We start from the raw sequence: 23,749 nt of genomic DNA on the forward strand, positions 1-23,749 counted from the left end.
ATATGTATATAAATGGAATTGACGGGTGACACGCACAGTCGGCTTATAAACTTATATATAATCTATACCATTATTACAGTTTCTTTATACGTATCCTTATATGCTTATATTTTTTATTTTATATAATATATAAAATTAATTTATCCGTAATTTTTCAAAGTAAAAATATATTATACTGAACATTTAATATTTATATAATTTGAACAGTAATTATTATTATTTTTATAATTATTATTAAAGAGATTTTTGTAATTGAACCATTACGCGGATTAATTCATCTATTCGGGTCAGCGACTCGTCCGGTCGCGGTTGCACCACGACGAAGCTCGACAAACGTTGCCAGGGATGAGTGAGAACGAGGGTGGGAAAGAGGGTGGGAAAGAGTAATCGATCGGGTTGCGCGCCCGATAGATACGATACGCCAGAGAGAGCGGATCAGTCTAATTTCGGACGAAAACTGTCTACGTCATTCCCGGGAAATGGGGAAATTCTCCCTGTGCCTATTCTGCTGTGTATCTATATGTTCCTATACAGCTTATAGCCATTACTTAATCTATTTATGGGCATACAAATTATTAGAAAATAGGCAAAAATGGAAAATACAATACAATTTATGTTTTAAAAATTAAGTAAGCGCACATAAAATACTATAATTTTTAATTTTTTTCTATTATATATACAATTTGGTATAACCGTAAAAAAAATTTTAAATAAAAAAAAAGTTCTAACAGTATAATATTAACGTACGTATACATTTTAAGTATAAGAGAGTTTGTAATATGTCAGTACAAGAGTATAAAGGTGAGGGGATAACATTATCTCTCAGTAGAGTGCTACTAGACTAGAGTAAGGCTAAAAATTTTATATCTTTTAATAGCCCACTCTACACTTGATGGTAAAATATACTGAAAGTTATGCATAACTCATATTACCGTTTAAAAATATAATAGATAATACAAAATCTTATACTTTTTGTAATAACATATATATACAAGCCGAAAAATATAGAGGTTTAGTTTATAATAGTTGTGTAATTATGGGTGTCAATATAATAGTCAAAGTTTGTTATAAACAAGTTGAGTAGTCGCGTGCGCGGTGCACAAGAAGAGAGCAACAAGTGATATTATTAGATAGGTGAGCGGGTAAATAGTGAATGATAATGCATAACTCTTGGTCCCTCTCTTATTCTCTGTCTTTCTTACTCTTAGGTGTCTTATATCCATGTAACATATAATGTTATACTCGATCGTTGACAACAAATACGACACTGGCGTTTATACTGCAGCCAACTTCTCACCCTACGTACACTACCCATAACATTTCTACTACTATTCTACGACTCTACAAATTTCAATTTATATTATGCAGCTACGCTACTTCTGCTTTATTTAAGTACCGGTTTAATTCTTCCCATTCTATATTTTCTTATTGTAAGCAATACGGTAATAGTATATAGATAAAAGATCAAATTCAAATTATTAACGCGTTTAATTTCTATTTTATATCGTAAAAAATTATTATGATTATTATAAGAATATATATAAATATATACATAATAATAATATAGTATACAACGTCAATTATATTATATTTTTTTTAAAATACGAGAAAAAGTATAATTTTTTTTTAGTGTCATTATTTAACTTGGTTTGATACAATGAGATCTTTCACTATCCTGTTTATCAGTATAAAATATATTTTTTAAAATCGTAATAATTCTAAAATATCTCTATAAAACTAAAACACACTTATTTTTAAAACTTTATAAAAAGGGGATTTTTTAAAAGTATTACATTATTCATATTCATTTTTCATAATGGCTAGCTCACAACACGGCTCTTGTATATATATATTTATATATGTATCTCTCTCTTACGTCTACTCATTCTTATCATTGTCTACACTGATCGCTCTGGTTCTATATCTTAGGAACTCATTGACTTTTATACGTCGCTCCTTGTTATTCACAACTACTATACGTCGAATTTGAAAATGATGACGATCACAATAATCACGATGGCAGCCCTCATGAATATTCATCTATAATATCTATATATTATTATTATACACCACTCAAGTTTAGCTTGTATGTGTGTTTTGTTAATTATTTATATAATATTTTTGAATACATTATTATAAATATATATATATATTACAAAATCCCATGACAAAATTTTCCACCACGAGTTGGGTATTTTTGTTTGGATTTTGTGCAGTGATCTTTTGCACACCCAACACCCACCGGAAGCGGATGTCCGCAGTCCATGAAAAATGGCCGTCGTCGTATTTCCGCCATCGCGAATCGTGCTGCTGTTGCTGCTGTTGCCGCTGCTGCAGAGTAACTTGTCCTCTCTTTTTCATACTCACTTCCTTTTTCCAGTTTATTCTAGCTCTCTTTCGCTCTATACTTTATTTTCTGTTTATTGCTATGCTGATATACCCTACTACTGTAGTAGTGTACTTTCCCATCTCTCACCCTTTTCATTCTAGTTATACACAAAATATATAATAAAAAAATTATATATATCATCAATTTTCCATACACATCATTCTTTATATATGAATGCATATTTGCGATGATTATTATAGAAATATACAGTATTATATAAATTTACAATCATTTTTTATTTATGTTATTGTATCAATTACAGTTAATTTATCATTTTTTTTTGCATATTTGTACACATGAAAAAATTTTTAACAATTAAAAACTACTTTATGAATTTAATTTATTATACATAAAGAAAGAAATTAAATATGAAATATTTTGTAAACATTAAAAAAAAAAAAACACTAAACAAATATTTAGTGTATGTAGACAGTACGTTGTATAAAGAGATATCCTCTAGATCTATATATATATAACTAGTTTGAAGTTTTGAACAAGCGTGCGCACAATATAATCTAAAATGCAACGATAATGAGACTTGTGCAAACAAAGTTAACATTTATACTTGTATAGATCAAAAGTTTACTTTTTTCGTTGAGCAATGCATATAATATATATTTTTTCTATGCATGGAATTTAAGTATATTATTATTAAATATGATTATCCCATTAAATACATACATATACTGTATTATATTATTAAATATATAATATAGTGAAAGTTGTGCTTTAGAATCACTGGTTGGTTGGTTATCACTTGGATCCTTTGATCCCTTGACACTGTTTCCCTACTTTTGCGTGTGCAGTTTCCACCTTTGTAACACGACCTGTCTCTGCCCGCCGGCAAGCGGGAATCTATTGGATGTTTCAGTAAAGTTTCGAGAATGCACTGAACCGAAAAGCTGTATGAAGACGAGTGGCGAGTGTGGACTGTGATGGCAATGGATCCTACTTCACTATTGCTACTACTACTACTACTACTTATCAGTGAGTTTATCAATATTTATTATACATTAAATATATATATAACTTTTGAGAATTCCTAATTGAACATTTCAGTTTACAAATCGTTATATTTGCCGTAAAGATTATATATAAATACAACTATCTTATAAAACATATAATGTGTATCGGTTGATTATTTTTTTTTCTTTGTTATATGAATCAACTTTTAAAAAAGTGAAATACTTGCAGTATATAGTATGTGGCGTGTTGCCAACAACAATAAAAAATTGCCATCTGCGATTAACGTAAATTCATACAGAAACAAAGCTTATCATGTATTGCAATAATATTTTTTAAAATTTTATTATATTTCCAAAAATTAATATTTTGTACAGTAAAAAAGGGTTAGTTTTTTTTTTTAAATACCTTTAGATCAATTATCGGATATGTATATAAAATATATATAATTGTTATTGTATTTGTCAATAAAGCTAATAGTGAAAAGAAATATATACATAGTTTACGATATTGAGAGTAGTAAGTAACCTCAGGATGGATTTAACGACGTTAAATTTTAGCTTGAAGATCTCAAAAATGGCTGAAATTTTTTGAGTTGGTTTTCAGAATCTCCTATTAATTTTAATTAATAAAAAATTATATTTTATATTGAAATCATTTACATAGATATGAGATTTTATTTATATGAGAAAAACATAGTACACGGAAAGAAAATTATGGCAAGTTTTGCTATGCATTATGGGAATTATACCTATACTATTATAGGGATGGTTCTCATAATATATGGAAATAGTTCCCATAATATTATAAAAATTTTTTTTTGCAAAATAGTGTAGAAATTTCCCTCATGATATGAAGAGATTCAAATCAAGTTTCCTCGACGCTACATTTGTTAAAAAATAAAAAATTTTTCTAAAAATTTTAATGTATTTACCAAATGAAAATTTTTTTTTCAATGTTTGAATTTTTGTTTTTATGCTTAATAATATTTCTGTGTATTGTAGAAGTGATTTCCACACTTTTCTTTAAATTAATATTTTCATGATAGTATGGGAACCATTCCCATAATATTATAGAAACCATTCCTATAATTTATGGTCGTAATTCTTATGATGGTATAGGAAAAAATTTCACAAAATTATGGGAACAGTTTTCATAATTTTCTTTCCGTGTATTAATAAAAATATTAAAGATATAATTTCGAATAATTTAGAGTGAATAAAATAAATGAACAAGTGACAGAATTGAGGATCCCTGAGAAAGAAAATATATATCTGTACAAGATTTACAGTGACATTAGAAGGTAGTAGTAGTAGCTAATGCTAGCATTATTATTGTTATTAATAGTAGTAGTAGTAGTAGTAGTAGTAGTAGAAGTAGTATCGGAGGCCGGATTTTGTAAAAAATACAGACAGAGCGAAAAAAAAAAAAGTAGCGGTGGCAGATCACCCGCGCGACTACCCTCTTCCCATACATTGGGATGGTTTCGTTCGTCCCTCTGTATCGATTTCTCTCTGACGATATATAGACAGAGAATATATTTTCTAGTGATACTAAAACCCTTTTCTGGCACCTCGTGCGCCGACTAGCATCACATTTCGCTTACCTCTTCGTGTGTATTATCTTCCATCACGATCATTTCCTTTCTCTAAATTATTTAATTTCCTTAACTTTCTTCGATACTCAATATCTATCTATCATTTATTATTTATTAATCCATTATTATCAATACCATTAACTTTATTCAAGTATTTTTTATTTTTGTTATTTTTATCATCATCATCATTAACACATGTATAAAGTATAATTTATTATTATCATCAGCATAAGTTGCTTGTCTAGCAACTCCGTGTATATCAGCCTTATATTAATTAGCTAATTCATGAGACTGAATTTTTTCTCGTCACCCATCACCGCTTGCGCCGTTGCACCGTTAGCGCCCGTAGTTCATTTTTTTCATGAAACCAGTGTACCGAGAATTTATTTATATATATACATATATATATACTTGTACCTAGAGGAATTCAGAAGTATCTCTGGTATTATGCAGGCGAATTTATCATGTCTCTCATATATACACATTTCTATATATGTACAAGTATAGATTTTTACAAAGAGTAACATACTTACGACAGTAATCCATCATCGTGTAAACATTATTTCACCGCACATAATCCATCTTCGCAACTCTATACACATTTTATTCTTATCATTTTTTAATTACTTATCAAATATTTATAAAAAAAATTTAATTCAATTCTATATCAAATTGAATGATAATTAATAATTTCAAACAATTTAATTTTTATTAAAAATGAGACCAATAAAGTGATCTTATAAATGTTCCATCATGGACATGAAACAAAAAAAAAAAGTAAAGAGTTAGTTATAAGAGACGAATTAGTAGACTCCGTAGTAGTTTTTGTTGTCCGTGTAAAAAGTAACGCGAGTCACAAACTCCTATGCAGTATCGAACCTTTTGTTTCTCATTCCTGGCGATTCAATGCAATTCAAATAACGTGTGTGAATGTGCATTATATATATATAGAGCTGACAAACAATCGTTGTCTCTCTAACGCGCACTTTCAACACCCATTTATATATGTTCTTGAATATACATATATGGTAACGTAATAACGTTCGATTATTGGCAGTCACGAGCCGCATGGCATGTATGAGTCTTGCTCGTATGTCAAAGTACATAACAGCACACTCGCGCGCCAATACCATATATACACGATCGTGTCGCATACGTAGCTTTAGCTACCCCTCTATACTCTACTCTACTCTACTCTACTGTACGACCATACCCTCTACCTTTCATATCACTACCACTGTACTACACTTACACATACTCTCTCACTTTAGACCGTCGTCGTCTATGTATACCGCCATATTCCCTTTATCATTTTCACCCACTACTATACATATATATGAATATAATAAATGTACAACACAAGCAATCACACGGTCATTCTCGTATGTGTCTTTATATATATATATACCCTTATACAAGCCAAAAAATACATATATGTACATAATATACGAGAAAATTTATATAAGAATATTATTTATATTGAAATGAATAAAAAATAAAATATGAAGAGTGAGAAAGAGATAAAAAGAAGAAGAAATATATTAAGTTTACTATATATTAATATCTTTTGCACACGCGTTCACAATTCATTTCTATCTTTCCTTCTTTTTTTTGTTTGTTTCGCGTCACAAACTATTTTTTCGTTCACACCCTATTCGCTCGCCTGTTTATGTTATTTGCTATTCATTTTGTTTTTTTTAAATTTTCACTATCTCGTTGATATTTTCTTCATACAACATCGCAACACCCTTATCTTTCTTTTTATATTTTTCCCTTAACCCCCCCCCCTCCCACTGATTATCCGCCATTTTTACCCTATTCAAATATTTTTTTCATTTATTATCTCGACAGTTTAGTCATCTTACCTTATATTTATCTTTTTTTCCATAAATACACAGGTGACTTTACGCTCTTTCGCAATAAAAAAAATTTAAGATTTTTTTCTCTTTCATTATCTGCTCATGACTTTCAAGCCATCAGTATAGTCCTCTTTTCTTTTGCTGTTTATAGTAATATACTTTTTCTATCATTTTATTTTTTTCTTTTTGTTTTTTTATTTTTCCAGTTTCATTTCCGGTGTGTCCGCTACTATCACACTATTCGACGGGGAATGAAACTGTTCGAATGAACGAACAGGCGAGTGGAGTATATAAGATTCTGAGAAATAAATTCAAAGTATATAAAAGTATTCTATCATCTTATATATAATATACATGTATATAAGATGATATATAAAGAAGAATTATTTATAATTCGAATTGAACCTCAAGTCATTGATCCCTATTGAAACTTTTTTAACAATGGATTCGAAATATTTTTTAGTAAAAATTATTTATAAAAGAAAGAATATCTTTACTTTATTTAACATATTGTATTAATACTTGAAAAATAAAAAAAAAATGAAAGGATAATATAAAAGCTGTTCAATAAAAGTAGTAATAGTGATGATGATATTGATGTTGATGTTGATGCTGATGATTATGATGATGATGATGATGATGATATATAGGCAATAGCATGAGAGTATCAGAGGGAGGAAACACGGTGACTAGACTGGCTTCAGTGGGTTACATATACTGGTTCTTGATCTAGCATGCATCCACTCTAGTAGTACTATGAAATGCTGTAGCACTACAGCAACACACTATACTATACATCAAGCACTAGTACTAGTGATCCTAGTGATGTTGCTGCTGCTAGTACAGCTACAGCAGCTACAGCTATTACTGTATTGTATCTGGTATATGACGACGATCAGGGGAGAAAGACCGACGAATGGCGTGCCGATATAATCGGCTTATGAGCGTCGCGGCGCCCTCGACATTTATATATGTACATATATACTTATACTCTGAGCGAATGGTTTCAATGTGATCCTCTAAAATCCACCTCTCGATATTCCCTCCTATACAGCAAAGGCTGCTGTATTAACGCCAACAATCTATACTTTCTATCTATCTGTATATATATTATATATAAATAAAACTATATTTTATCCAGTTTTATATATTGTATCTCTATAAAATATATTTATTTATTTATAATATGTATTGTATGAATATATATATTATATAAAGATGAAATAGACAGTGGAGTATATAGTGATACAAGGCAGTATATTCATCGTACAAGTAGTATTGATGCATATAAATATATATAGATATATAGGTCTGGTTGAGAGACATCGATGACACTATAGATATTGACAAGACACTCGAGTAGTCCAGCACCACCCACTGTCGACGACGTCAGGTTCTAGTCGCCCAGTGCTCTCTCGTCGAGCTGAACCCTCTCATCCTAGCTCAAACGCTACTGCTACTACTACTGCTGCATATATCTATATATCTATATATCTATATACCTAGCATATATCCATATTAATTGTAAGTATGACGGTACATATACTTCTTTCCCTTTTTGGCGATCCAATCTCTTACTCTACTACTACTGCTATTATTATTATTATTATATAAGTATATTGTGTAACATAGATACACATAAAAAATATTTTATATAAATTAAGAATTTATTTTATTAACAAACATATTATTATATTAATGTAGTTGTAAATTTTATTATTGAGTTAAAGTAAATAAAAAGATTTAAGTATATCTTAGGGGTATGTGCATAGTTCGAACTTACGAATTGTTCGTGTTGGATCGAATAGAATAATTCCAAAATTTTCTTTTGAGCGACTTAAAACTTTAATAGTTTTTCAAATAATTCAAATTTTTGTCTGAGATAAATAGAGTACAGACACAAATTTGCAAAAAAATTATTTTTGATTACTTAAAAAATTAAGTTCTCCATTACATAAAATTTGAATATGCGAAAGCTGATCAGAATTTTCTCAATTTGAATTGAGTAATTTGAAAAGTCGAAAATAATTTAAAAACTTTTGGATAATTCCTAAATTGACGAATAATTCGATTCGATTCGGAAATTCGATTCGATTCGAACCCGATTTACACAACCTTAGTATAATATATATATTAGGATCACAAGACGAAACATATTGGTATAGAAAAAAAAGAAAAAATAATTAATAAATAATCGCAATACAAAATGTATAAAATTCAGTGTGTTTCCTCAACCGACTATATATGCTGTATATAATTTATTTTGTGTATTTTTACTCTGTGTGTCTGGACGACAGATAAGAGTCGACAGATGAAAAGTATAAAAGAGTGTAGAAAAAGTAGAAAATGGTTGATGTGATGTTTGATGATGGGAATAAGAGAGAAAGAAAAAAACAGTCGAGTGGTATAAAGTCGTAAAGAAACGGGAATGGAAGATGTAAAAGCCAAGTGAAAGAGCAAGTCGTGAAATATAAAAGAAATAAAAAGAATAAAAAAAAAAGAAAAAAATAAAGAAGACGAAAAGCTCATAACGTTCCACCGCGTGCACGAATCTAAAATCTAAAGACCGGTCAAATATTTGCCAACAAGTTCGTATCTTTTTCGCCTCTGCAAGCCCTTTAATAAGTTTTTTATTGGACTTAATCTTTATTACTTATCAGAGTAATGAAAATCATCATAGATCGTTCGAGATATATATAGGTATATTCAATTACATTTTCCCCTAGAGCTAATGCTATAACTATTAAACAATATTATAATCTTCGAAAAAAAAAATATTTAGAATGCCTTATAACATATATATTATGTGTCACGTAAATAATCAATTGGATTCAAATTTTTTTATTACTATTGCAGCAGTCATAATGTGATTTTATTTTGTTGTATACAACAAACAACAGACAATGATAATAATAATACATATAAGGAAAAAAAAAAACATAGCTACGAGCTATATCCTACATCCTAGTCTTTGAGCTTACTAATTAAATTAAAAAGTGTCCCTCTTTTATTTTTTTCCAACCACTCGCTATTCTTTCCCCACACAGGGGTGGGCTACGTGAGCGCACTACGAGCTACATGTTACGATGCACAAGTGTCTCTTGTTTTTCATTTCAAGATTTATATATATATATAATAAGTGGAGGGACGGAGACCAAGAACGCATCATATCACATCACGGAATTTCGTTATATTTACATTCCACTCGTCTTCACAAGGGCATCGTGCATCAGCAGTCATCATATATATATATATATATATTTATAAATATTAGCATGACGTGGGGTATGTGGAATCGATATCTGCTGGTACAAAGTATATATATTGGTAAATAGATATGAAGGAAAATTTTACATTAAAAAATTTAATTATGATTTAATTTCATGAATTATGTCACATAAATGAAATATATATTATGTAGTAATAATTAATATATTAGGATAGTTATCATTAAAAATTTTGTGATTGTAATAATTACGATTTAGATATAGTATATACTATAGGAACTACAATGTTTTTCTTTCCGTGTACTGGTGCAGAGTACATGATTATAAATAAATATGTAGTTCTATATCTGATATGATAAAGTAGAGATATGTAAACATCATGGGCATTCATTTTTTACTATATACATACATTGCAGTATTTTCAAATAAAAGTTTTCAAAATTAAATTTTTGATTGGTTTATAAAAGTTACGGGCATCAAAGAAACTAATGAAATGTTGATTGTCTATATATATGTATCTGAAAAATAACGAAAGCGATATTATATAAGTGCACCGAAAGACTTCGGATAAAGAAACCTGCATGATTATTTCACACACCCACCTAATTTGAAATCAAAATAATATTTGATAATCGTCAACGATAAAACATCTTAATTTTTTTTTTGTTTTTTGTTATTATTTTATGAAATTAAAAAATAAAATGATAATTGGAAACAAAAGACTATTTCATTATTATTATATTTTTATTTTTATTTTTTATTTTTTTGAACGATCGAAGCGATTGGAGAGTAAATTAACGTGAGTAATGGAGTGACTGACACGATGATAATGGGCAACGATCGGGCGTTCGTGACGCGAATGTGAAATCACCTCAGCTGTAGCTGTAGTTGGGTGATGCTGGAACGAGAATTTCTGGTCCTACTCGCACCTCCGGACACTTGGCTCATTCATTCTTTCTCCAGTCTACCGGAACTCCCCAATCCTCCGTCGCCGGTACTTTTATTGCAATTTTTTTTTTTTTTTTCTATTTAACTCCCTTCATTCTCCTTCTACTTCTACCAACATCCTTTTTTTACATACACACACACATATCTATCGGTATATTTGGATTTTTCTACTTCGTTTTGTTATTCTTGCCTATACTTTAGTACGTCTTGGCGCAGTCACGGGTCTCGCACGTGCTCAACCCATAAAAATTAAGCCCTATTCAGTGCGCGCGCGAATACTACCTTGACGAATAAGAACGAAAGAAAGGAAGACGCCGAGGAAATTAAATTGACAAAATAAGAAAGACCGGGACAGTAAAAGTATAAAAGAAACTTAGGTACGCGTGCGCAGAGGCACAAACACTCTAAGAAACGTTATTCGCTTGTACGCTTTTCCAACTCTTTATATATTTTCCTTCTTTGCTTTATTTATTTATTTATTTATTTTGTTTATTTTCTGAGCGAAATGTCAAAATAAATGAAAAATATAAAAAGAAATGGTGAATTATTTTTAAACGACTCGCCACGCTAACTTGTCCTGAGGTATTTTCATTATTTTATACTTAATTTTTTTTATTTTTATTTACATTACTACAGGTAATAGAAAAAGTAGTTTGAAAAATATTTAAACTTTATATTATAAAATTATAGATACAAGTCACAAAATGAATTCAATTGATTTTTTTTTTACTTTTTCTACCTCTAAGATATAAAAAAATGTATTTGTCTATTTGTCTATAAAAGAAAAAAGTAAAAGAACAATTGTGCTTCTGTCACTATATACATATATTGTGAGAGTAAAAGACAATTAAAGATAAAATTACAATTCTACACAAATATAGATATACACATCAGACATCACATTCATTCAACACAAACTACCATGTTATGTTGTCGCCACACATCAAGTGCTTTTGAGAGATTTTTATTGACATTTTGACGAGTATAGAATAACGAAAAAACGAAAAAAACGAAAAAACAAAAAAAAAAACTTTCAGACCAAATAATATATTTTCTTATAAATAAATAAAATTTATTGAAAAAATATATATATTTTATGTATATAGTAGATAAATGAAATGTCAATTTATGTAGAGTATATATAAGCTGGTTGAGAAAAGTAGATTATATGGTTAGCCTGATGGAATAAACTTTTTTTATGCATATAGAGAAAACCACCAGGTATATATAATATATATTATAGAGACTTTTTTTTCTCTTTTACCCGCAAGACAATTTTTCGAGTAGTTTAGAATACGTTATCATCCTGCTCGTCGTTTTTATATTTACATATATGAAAATGACGATATGGTCCTCTTAACCATTGCCATTGATCGCTTATATATGCATGGTTCATGTTTTATCTCTACAAACTTTTAACTAATAAATTATTAATTTATTAATAATAATAATTTTAAAGCATTTAATCTAAATCTCAAATTTAAAACGTTATTGCTCGGCGGTCTCTTTGGATCAGAGCATTATAGTATAATAGAAGTGCATGGTAGAAGAGACAAGTCGACCAATTAAATAATTCATCCGATGAATTATTTCCATGGTTAATACTACTCTGATGCCTGGCGCACCACCGTCACTGCCGACGCGGTATGCTGGTATATCGATTTAACTCCAGAACGGATCTCGATTATATTTTCGTCTCGGGTCATATCATATATCCGTCGACCTGCTACTGTCATATACACTTACTCATATACCTACAGATTTACGTGTGACATTGCCCACGTACATCACAGCAATGATATCCAGAATTAGATAAAATTTCATCATCATCATCATCATCATCATCATCATCATCATCATCAATGGCCTCTATACTAACCGCTCATCGTCACCATATATCATATCTTCAATCATATATATATATGTAAATTTATTTAAACAACCTATATATTCTCTATTCTATACATATATTGTGTATACACAATACAATCTCTCTCACATTACAGAGTAGTATTTGCTATTAAATTATTCGACTATTAGTTCAAGCACTGGACACAAATATTTACACACATATACGTGTAGTAGTATCATCACAGAGAGACAGTAGCAGGGTAAATGCATACTCGCAATCCGCGCCTCATTACAAAATGAATAAACGTAATCGGGGATTAACCTCCCAGGAAAACTATATTCCCTTTTTACTCTTGATTTTACTCGCCGAGTTTCCTATTTATTCGACTAATCTTTACTTTTTTCCCTGATTATTATTATTATCATCACTTATAATATGGTATATATTTATGCTCAATCCCATTAATCAATAATAACACTCGTGTGATATAAATAAACCAATACAATTGTTAAACTCTAATTATTTTATCTTTTCCTTCCCCTCCCAGCGTTATTCTCGCAAATAACCAACATTACTGATATACGTAATTATTAATTGAACCAGTAGCATTGCCACCATTATTCAACTAACAACAGATCATCAGCATAATTATTATACATACATATATAATATTAACATTGTGTGCAAAATCCATATATTTTTATTATTATCAATTATTCAAATCTTAAATTTCGATTATTAAACAGGAAACATATTTAATTATATAACAGAGGAGTTATTTTTTAAAAATATAAAAAACATTTTTTTTCTTTATAATGATGTAATTAATAAAATTTATATATATAAATAAATAATGATTATTTTCAGGTGATAGCTGTGTTACTGTATTTGGTCAACAGGGTCCAGTATTTGTGCTTGAACCACCAAGTACTTTGGTATTTTCAAATACAACAGGTTCACAATTAAGCTGTTCAGCTCATGGAAGTCCAACGCCTCATGTCACATGGATTACAAGTCCAGATCAAAGGACCGTCACAGCTGTTCCAGGTCTCAGGTATATACATTTAAATAATTATATTTTTTAATCAAGTACTATACACTCCGATATACCTTAACAAATCTCTCTCTCTCTCTATCTCTCTAAATATATATCTGTGCGGAATATAATCTTAACACAGAAATAAATATTCTATTACTGTTATTACTGCTAAAATACTAAAACTACTACTGCTACTGCTGTTGCTGCGACCGTACTGGAAAGCAATAGTTGGCAAAATCCATTTCCTTTGGTTAATCGAAATCTGGATTTCCTTCTTAATATCCTACTCTTAGACATGTATATATATATATATATATATAATTATATGTGGACCAAAAGCAGAAAAAAATATTATAAAAGTCATTTAATGAATATTTTTTTCTTTTGTGATTAATAGAAATTAAAATTTTACTTAAAGTAATACAACAATTAAATAATATTATCAATAAAATTGTTATATAGATCATTATTATTATTTTTATTTTTTTTGAGATTTTATAATTATATATATTTTTGTTTAAATACGTATATAAATATAGATATATAAATAGTGTACAGAAGAAAATAAGGCAAAATAAGACAAGCAAATCAATACATGTAGCAGCAGTACAGCAGTTCGAGTAACTTTTTTCGCGTTTTAGAAGAGAAGATATATACCAGATATATACCAGGAGTAAAAAGTGTCCGAGTCGGGAACCAAGATATCTCCTATCGATCGTCTAGTATAGTCGTTTGGTCGTCGTTGAGAGTTAAATGGTCTGCAATCGTAAAACTTTAAGGGATATGCGATTTTACTGCTGAATGGGAAAAAAAAAAATCCTAATCCTAACGTGCATACATATATATATACAGTAGCTATAAACTCTCGGCCTTTCACTATAGGCGTAAATTTTATTTTTAGCAGTATAAACTTTTTTAATTTCCCGATAAGAAAATTGAAAATTTTCAAAAATTCGGCAAGTTATTGGTTTCACCCCGATTTTCGAAAATCGAATTTCTAACAGATCTTGACGTTTTGAGGTTCTAGGAAACTATTCTGACTAATTTAAAGATCATAGTCGAGTGTATGTATGTATGTAAATATCTACTGTAACTTTTGAACGGATGAACCGATTTTGATCGTCGAGGTGGCGTTCGACGCGGCTTGTTAATATCTTGAAGCTGTAAAAATTGAGCTTGATCGGTAGGGTGCGTTCGGAGATATTCCAAAAATTAAATTTTTTCAAAAATGTTTTTTTTTTATAACTTGTAATGTAGTCGATGGATTGATTCTAAAATCTAATCAGCTCTAAAACTTTATAAGCCGCATTGAATGCCACCTCAACCATCAAAATCGTTTCATTCGTTCAAATGAAACCGTTGTCGAAAGAATTAAAAACAAAAAACAAAATTTTTGTTAGTATTTTTGAAATTTCTCAAAAACGACTAGATAAATCAATTCCAAAATCTAATCAGCTTTAGAACTCAATAAAACGCGTCGATTGTCACCTCAACCGTCTCAATCGGTCAATTCGTTTGAGAGATATCGTTGGAGAAAAAATAGTAAAAAAAGTTTTTTTTCAAAAACAACTTCTTACAAAAGTATTTTCGAGCTCCTTGAGCTCAAGGAGCTCGAAAACAGCGACAAGTTTTGGGGCTGGCCCGCAGGGTCAACCGATATAGACCGATTTTTTTTTAAGCAAAGTTAATAAATTACTTATACTTATTATTAAATTTTTATCACATTGGTTCTACGTATGCCTCAATAAAAAAATTTGATAGTTTTCGCAGACAACGCGAACCAAAAAATGATATTATTTTTGTTTGAAAGTCTTTTATTCCATAGCTAACGATATTTGCTTATTTCATATGCTTTTCGCAGACAGTCAAAGAAAATACGGGAAAACGACAAGCTCCTGCAGAAACATGTCAAATATGTATAAAGACTAGTAGTCAGCTGACATCGTGTTCACCGTGATCGTCTTCTTTGTATATAGAATATATATTCTTTTATAAAGTTTATAAAACCTTAACAACACACATCACACGATGACGTGATTTAAGCTACTTCTTATATTAAAATTAAAAAAATTTCTATATATGTTTAAGGAAAAATATTATTTTGATCAAAGTATAGTATAGAGAGAATAAGTTTGATGATAGTTATAATGGTTTTGTTTAATTTTTTTATTTCAGACAACTATTGGGTAATGGGACTCTCTACTTTCCTCCGTTTCTTGCACAGGACTTTAGAGCAGAAGTTCACAACGCACGATACCGATGCCGAGCCAGCAATTCAGTTGGTACTGTTATATCTCGTCAAGTTACACTTCGTGCTGGTATATTTTTTTTATTTTTATAAATTATTTTAAAATCAATGCTAGTGTTTAAATTTTATATATTTATATTTGTATCAAAACAGTTATTACTTGATAATAAATTCAAAAGCAGTATTATTGCACGTGTTATGAAGGTAATAATCTTACCTATCTAGCTACCGCGATCCTGTCTTACTATATATATGTAGGGATAATAAGAGAGAGAATGCGAAAGAGAAAGAGAAAGAGAAGGGGTGAGATAGTTGATCCTACACTTTATTCTCATCCCCTAGACAGCTTGTCCGTGAAATACCTTCTCCACCTTTCCTATACACATTGAATTTAAACCTTCATCCATAGTATGTACCATCTACATTCAAGACACTCAGATCCAATTACATCTCTCGTGTATCAGCAATTGAATTCGAATACGATGACAACAAAGACGAGGAAGACGACTACAAAAACAACAACACTTTTTTCATTTATTTTTTTCATCTTATATTCCTGATGTTGTTCTTATCTTGTCAAGTACTTTAGAATATATTATTGTAATTTTAATTTCATTTAATTTAATAATATTGATATTATTATTATATAATTTATTGAATATCAATAAAAATTTTCAAATTCAATTCAGTACATTAAATTTTATTATATAATATAATAAAATGAAGAAAATAAAGTATGATTTGCGCATGGACTAACCCGGGGCCCCGTGCACGTGATATGCCATTTAAATAGCTGATTATCCCAGCATACACACCATCAGTTTATGTATGATAAGCTCTACTTCGTACATCTTTTCGTCGTCAATTCCTTTCCTAGTTTCCTACATGCCCGTCCTTACATCTATATATCTCAGTTTTAGATCTTTCTTTTACATCTTATATATTCTATATATCATGCAATCACATCAGCATTTATATCATATGAAAAACTGTCATTGTTATTATTGTTTGGGTCGAGATGATATACGATAGCGGCTGGCAAAATTGGATATCTAAAAACTTTTTTCGACACACTTTAGTTTTACTGCAAAAATTATATTTTCTATTTCACTATGGAAATAATTTTATTAAACTTTCTAATATAAATATAAAAAAAATTTACTTTTCATGGCAATTATATCATGTATAGAACAGTAAAAGATATACGAGTACTTAACTCATAAAAAATTTTTATTTTGCTCAGCTCTCGTCTATAAACATAAACTATTTTGACACATTGTAAATAAAATGTACAATTATAGATATTCAAATTATACGAAATTCTGGTATTGCTTCAATTATTATATATTTGATTTTCTTTCCACGCCAAATAATATAAGTAATATTAAAATATATAGACTCTATACCCCCTAATTAAATTGCTATCAGATTTCTATGCCGCCAACGTCAGAAACAAGATTGTATGAGTTTGCCGCAACAGAATATATGTATTTAAAATATCTCGTATTTGACGTCAATTCTATTAGGTCTGGGTATTTTTCATCATATATATATCGTGCAGTACTACTCTCTTACTGAGTGATGTTTCATTACCCTTTGGAAGTAGGCTGCAGAAAGAGCGCAAGTGGCGCTTATGCAATATATATTTTCTAAAGACTCTCTCTTGGATGTAGAAGAGGAACGTTCATTAAAATATGTTTCGTTCTACGCAGTAATTACATATTTAATTATTTAAACGAGTGACCTGGCATTCATCAACATTTCTTGCGAATTTTTTCTTATTTCTGTCTCGCAGTCGTGTGCCTGTCACGTTCGTTAAATACACGTCCCATACCCCAACTATATATTAATTATTAAAACCCTAAAAGCATACTTTCTATATATATATTATAAAAAAAAAATAAATCCTAGTTTAAAATTTAACAGTAAATTATTTCGTGTACGCTAAAACTTTTTTTTCGTATAATTAAATCAATCTAAAGCGTATTATGAATATATAAAAGTAGATATATATGCGACATCAAAAAGAGAATAATTAATCATGAGAAAACTTTTCCCCCGTCTCTACGAAGACTACAACGACGGACGATTCAATTTATGTATCCTCAGGCATTCAAGAAGAGGATATAAATATATATATATATATCGGAATAGTGCATAGGGTGGTATCTTACTTCAAGTTCATTTACTTCCTCTTTCTAGATCTTACGGTCTTGTATATATAGAAATTATATAGCATTCAAAAAGCATAAGTGATTGCACACTTACAACTCTTGAATGCTTTCCCCCCAACTCGTGTTCCGCCCTCTTATTATGATCTATATAGTATATATTTTATCTAGAGTTACAATCTCATGTATATGTTCAACAGAAGAGTAAGTGCAAACCTTTGGAAGGCCAAAGACGCGACTAAACAGAATTGAAAAGAACCTCGACTTATCTAAAATGACATCGGACCAAACAGTTTTCGAGAGGGCTTATTTTTTTTTTTCCTTTTTTTTTTCATTGTTTTTTTTTTTTTCTATAGCTCATATAGTCATTGTTAAACTTTATTCTTTTATGACAGCCCTTCTCGCGCTTTTTACTCTCCGCCTGCTCTTATTCTCTTTTTCAGTAGCTCTCTGTTATGCCGCTACTGTTGTTACCTATATGTACTGATGCATCTTACCCACCCACCTACCAGCACCTGCTTGCACTCGATTTTATCAAGAACCCTTTACTATTTCTTTTATTTTATTTTTTAATAACTTTAAGGCTTAATACTGAAACTATATCTCACATAATACTCATTAAAATATTTTTTAAAATTATATGCATATATTTAAAAATTTTGTAACAAGCGCGAATATTTTTCTAAATTTTACAGGATTAATACTGTTTAATATATTTATCTAAAAATTAAAATATTATAACCTTGAACGTATATAATTTAGAAAAAATGTAGGTCGTAACAAATCTCCTGTAATGACACCGAGTACATTTTGCTTTCGAATTAAAAAACAGAAGAGATAGAGAATTATTTTCTTAATCTTGTACTTTTTGACAATGTTTATATAAAAAATTTTTTTTATGAATTCATATATTTCTCGATATTATTCATTATTCTCTTGAACGATGTAAACAGATTTATAAAATATATAATACATAGGGCAATTTTCCAATACCGAAGAAAAGTTAATTTTGATCAATTTGAAAAAAAAAAAAAAATAAATAAATAAAATGAAAATGCCTTTGAAACGTAAAAAAATATCATCACTGAAAGTTGTATATCCATCAGCATTGCGCTCCGATTGAGATCCTATACTTTCTCAGGTATATTGGCTTCATTTTCACATTTTATATCATCCGTCTCGTTTCACCATGATTTTATTTACTTTCCCCTCTCATCTTCATTGCCGTCGTCACCACGTAGTCAACGACGCCATCGTCGCTTATCATTCGGCCTCAAGCTATATATACTATACTATATAATCATACATATGCATACAACAGTAGTGTAGTAGCTTTAAAGCTAGTGATACTACTAATACTACTACTCCTTCTGCGACTATCGTGCGTGCGTGTATGGAATATCCTTTTCAATTTTATTTTGCTTTTTTTTTTTTTTTTTTTTTTTCTCTATGTTATGGACTACTCACACAAGGAACGGAAGAAAAAAAATTGACATTTTTCACTGGTTTATATTTTACTCATAAAAGAATGATCGATTGTTGAATAGAACCACTCTGTATATATATATATACATACATAAATCAGACTGATTTTCATTCGCAACTCTTGAGTTGCACATCACACATCACAATGAATAAAAGCCGCTACATATGTATATACTATGTGCAGAATATATATATAAATTATAAATCGGACTAGAGCATAAAAATCCTCTTTGCGTCGTACTTGATTGGATCGTAATCAATCACGTGGTATTTCTTATACGAGTACAGCAACCGATGATAAAGCTTTACGGAAAACCCTTTCAAGTCAAAGTATATACATATATAAAAACAGAAAAAACTGAAAACTGTGCTTACTAGATAGGATATATGTATATATGCATGTCACATAACTATAAAACATATATCGAAATAAAAAAAAAAAAACTTTTTTTTTCTCTTTCATTTTTTCCTCTGATCATGTCGTAGTAGTAACTAGAAATCATGTACGTACAGGTGCTTTAGCAATCGTACTCTATGACGAAAAAAGACTTTATGTATATATATAACTTTTTCTTTGTTACATTCTATGCTATATATATTTATACGTTTACTTTTTTAAATTTTACTCTCTTATAGTTCTCACTGTACCTGGATACGACGTGAGGGTAAACAGATCGCCGGTTGTCGAAGGTTGTAATGCTGTATTGTCTTGTACTGCGAGAGAAGACGTTAAAGAACATTTAACAGTGACGTCATGGTATCGAGACGATGCCATTTTACTACCTGGTAGTATTGATACAGGTAAATTATTCATAATTATATAACTTGTACATAATAACAATATAGATAATAAAAAGTGTTTTAAACTAAGTATAGTAAACGAGCCAGATAATATAAAACGCTAGCGTCTAGATCCATTACATATATATATTTATATAAAACTAACTTGAACCCTTATTACGATCATTTAGTATTTCGTCTTAACAACAATCACTGAGACTTAAACTCACTGTACTGTAATCTTTTATTCGTGAGCTCTTTTGCTTATTATTCTTACTTAGTTGCTTTATATAATAATTGCCTTAATATCATTATTATTTTAATAAACAAACCGCAGTGATCAGACTATTTATAATGCAACGGGTATTTCTAAATAAATCACGTGTATACTCTCTTAAAATGAATCAGACAAAAGTGCTGCAAATCAGTGAATATTCGAATCTTTTCAAATAAAAAAATCTGAAAAACGATTGACCCTGTGGACCAACCCCAAAACTTGTCGTCGTTTTCGAGCTAAGAGAGCTCGGACACGTTATTATTGGTAAACTTTTTGAGCTAAAAAACGGCTGGACCAGAAATATATACATTTCACTGAAAAAAAGGAGCTCGTAAACGTTATTTGCAATGTATATTCGAGCTCGTCAAGCTCGACGATACCCAGTGATATACATTAGTATTTTTGAAACTAATTCGAAATTAATGAGAATAGCTTCCAAGGACCTGAAAACGTTGATATCTGTTGAAAACTCGATTCTCGAAAATCGTATACCAAAACCAATAACTTGCCGTTTTTTTTTAATTTAAAATTTTTTTAACAGGAATTCACAAAATAATATCTCATGTGAATGTTATTAAAAATTTAAAATTATACTCAATTTACTATAACATTTGTTTAATCATTCTCAATCTCTATGTACTTAGTCTTATTAAAGAAAAAAAAAACGTTTTATTTTCTCTCATAATTATCAACCCTCGACCTCATATGTAAACTGGGTATATATATATATATATATATTTACTGAGTGGATATCCCGTAGTTGACATATACATACAAGACTATCAGAGTCAAATCTCTTTTGTTTTTCACATTTTTTATTCTCTTGTCTATTTCCTCTCTCTTTTTTCTCTATACAACTATTATGCCTTTGTATTTTCACTTCGACAGACTCCCAGGGACTCTTTCGTTCTTTATCTTTATTTTTTTTTTTCTATTCCACTATTAATTTTCTATTTTTTTTCATTTTTTTTTTTTTTTTAATACTTTTTGTCTCTTTGAATGTGATTCTTTTTATTTTATAATCAGTTTTTATTTTAAATTTTAACGTTAATCGACTTGTCGAATAACTATGTATCGAAAAATTATGTCGATAATTTAAAAAATATAATATGTAACTGTAATAAATCATTATAATATTAATAATTATCTAAATATGTCTAAAACATATACGAAACAAGTATTTATTTTCCTCTAATCAATATAATTTTTCTAATAATTTTTAAACTTTTCCTATGAAATGAAAATTAAAAATTTAGTTGCAAAAAAAAACTTAGAAATTAGATTATGTAAATAATATTTTTTAGTTAAAGAGCTCATTGAGCTGAAAGACACCGGAAAGCTTTAAGGCTGGCCCTCAGGTTAAGCATTTTTTTATATTTATATAGAGTATAAATGTTTACATAACACTCAAATGTAACGACAAACTTTACTCGATTAATATAATAAATATATACATATAAGATTCGTTTTCTACAACTTTATAGTCCTTTTTCGTATACCTTTATCAAAGTTCTCTCTATATGTATACTATATATGTATAATTCTGATAACTAGTATATAGTGACCAGTACATAGTCCATACTATACCTCACGACACTTAAGCATTCATGTTCCATACATATTTATGCAACTTGGTTTAACGTAACAGGTTATACTTACTATATAGCACCACTACTACTACTGCTACTATTACTACTACTACTACTATTACTATTACTATTACTATTACTATATAATATTATACGATTTGGCTTAGGAGTAGCATGCGCGCCCTACCATTCAGGTTTATCCCGTCCACACACTACTCCAACCCTTGTTCAAGTATCTCTCTCATCCCTATCTCCGATTTTACACCAACACAACTACTTGATATCCTATGTATATATATATATATATGAATAATACTGTGCAGGTCGTATCGTGCGGGCGTGTCGAGGTGTGATACGTTTGTTTTATACCTCCACAAATATAAATACCACATATTGTATTTTAGTGTGTATACACACAAAGTCTATTACCTATTTCTCTAGCTTTTCAATATTATCCATATAACTCAAATACACGCATGCCATTAATTTACATATTACTTAACCGTAAGTGTTATACATTTTTAAATGGAAAAAAATTTCCAATAGTATACTTTTATCGATTTTTACCATATCACTACGAAAATTAAAAATAAAAAATTTTGCAAAGTCGGGTCCTAACATGCCCTATTTTCTGAAACAAGTTTTGCAGTTGGCCCGTAAGGTCAATCGTTTGCCAGATTTTTTATATAAATTTCCAATAATAATAATAATAAAATCGTTAAAGCGTTATTTAATCTATTTATATATACACATATATATAGAAAAAAGTAAATAAGTTAAATTGAATTGATTGAAAAAATAGCTAGAGAAAAGAAAATGCAATTGTATATTACAAGTTTATATATGTATGTGTGCATGTTGTAGGCGAATGGTTGTGAGTTATAGAGTGAAAATTTGAAGAAATGAGTAAGATATATCTACAGTATATATATATATATATTCTACACATGAGAAAATAGATAGAAGTTATATAACACGCAGAGGGAATTGTGGGAATACCGGCTATTTATCTCAACGTATTTTTATTCCATCCGCGAAGGCGATATTAAATTGCTTCTTCTTCTTTTTTTTTATATTTTTTCTTCTTTTTCCTTCGCAGTAGTATAGACGGAGAGAGCATCAGACGCACGCTTTGCCGCCACCAATACTCAACCCCTTTTTCATCTTTTGCACGTATCCACTTCATACTATACTTAATTTTTTCGTAAAGCTTCAACACACTAGATAACTCCTACTACCTATTACTGGATATTCTTTTTATACATTTTTTCACTTTACTCTTATACTTGTATTAATAAATTACCCTGTCCGATATTAAAACTTTT

At 29.6% G+C, this 23,749-nt stretch overlaps 1 protein-coding gene across 1 annotated transcript in view; it reads left to right on the plus strand.

Moving 5' to 3' along the window:
• LOC130676864 (cell adhesion molecule Dscam2) overlaps window positions 1–23,749 on the plus strand; it is a 44,166-nt gene that overhangs the window by 11,615 nt on the left and 8,802 nt on the right. The window contains exons 2-4 of the mRNA XM_057483362.1: window positions 13,703–13,889; window positions 16,050–16,192; window positions 20,415–20,579. Of these exons, the coding sequence (XP_057339345.1) occupies window positions 13,703–13,889; window positions 16,050–16,192; window positions 20,415–20,579 (495 nt within the window). The remainder of the gene's footprint in view (window positions 1–13,702; window positions 13,890–16,049; window positions 16,193–20,414; window positions 20,580–23,749) is intronic.

The sequence above is a fragment of the Microplitis mediator genome, chromosome 11 (assembly GCF_029852145.1).
Source record: "Microplitis mediator isolate UGA2020A chromosome 11, iyMicMedi2.1, whole genome shotgun sequence".
Classification (NCBI taxonomy): domain Eukaryota; kingdom Metazoa; phylum Arthropoda; class Insecta; order Hymenoptera; family Braconidae; genus Microplitis; species Microplitis mediator.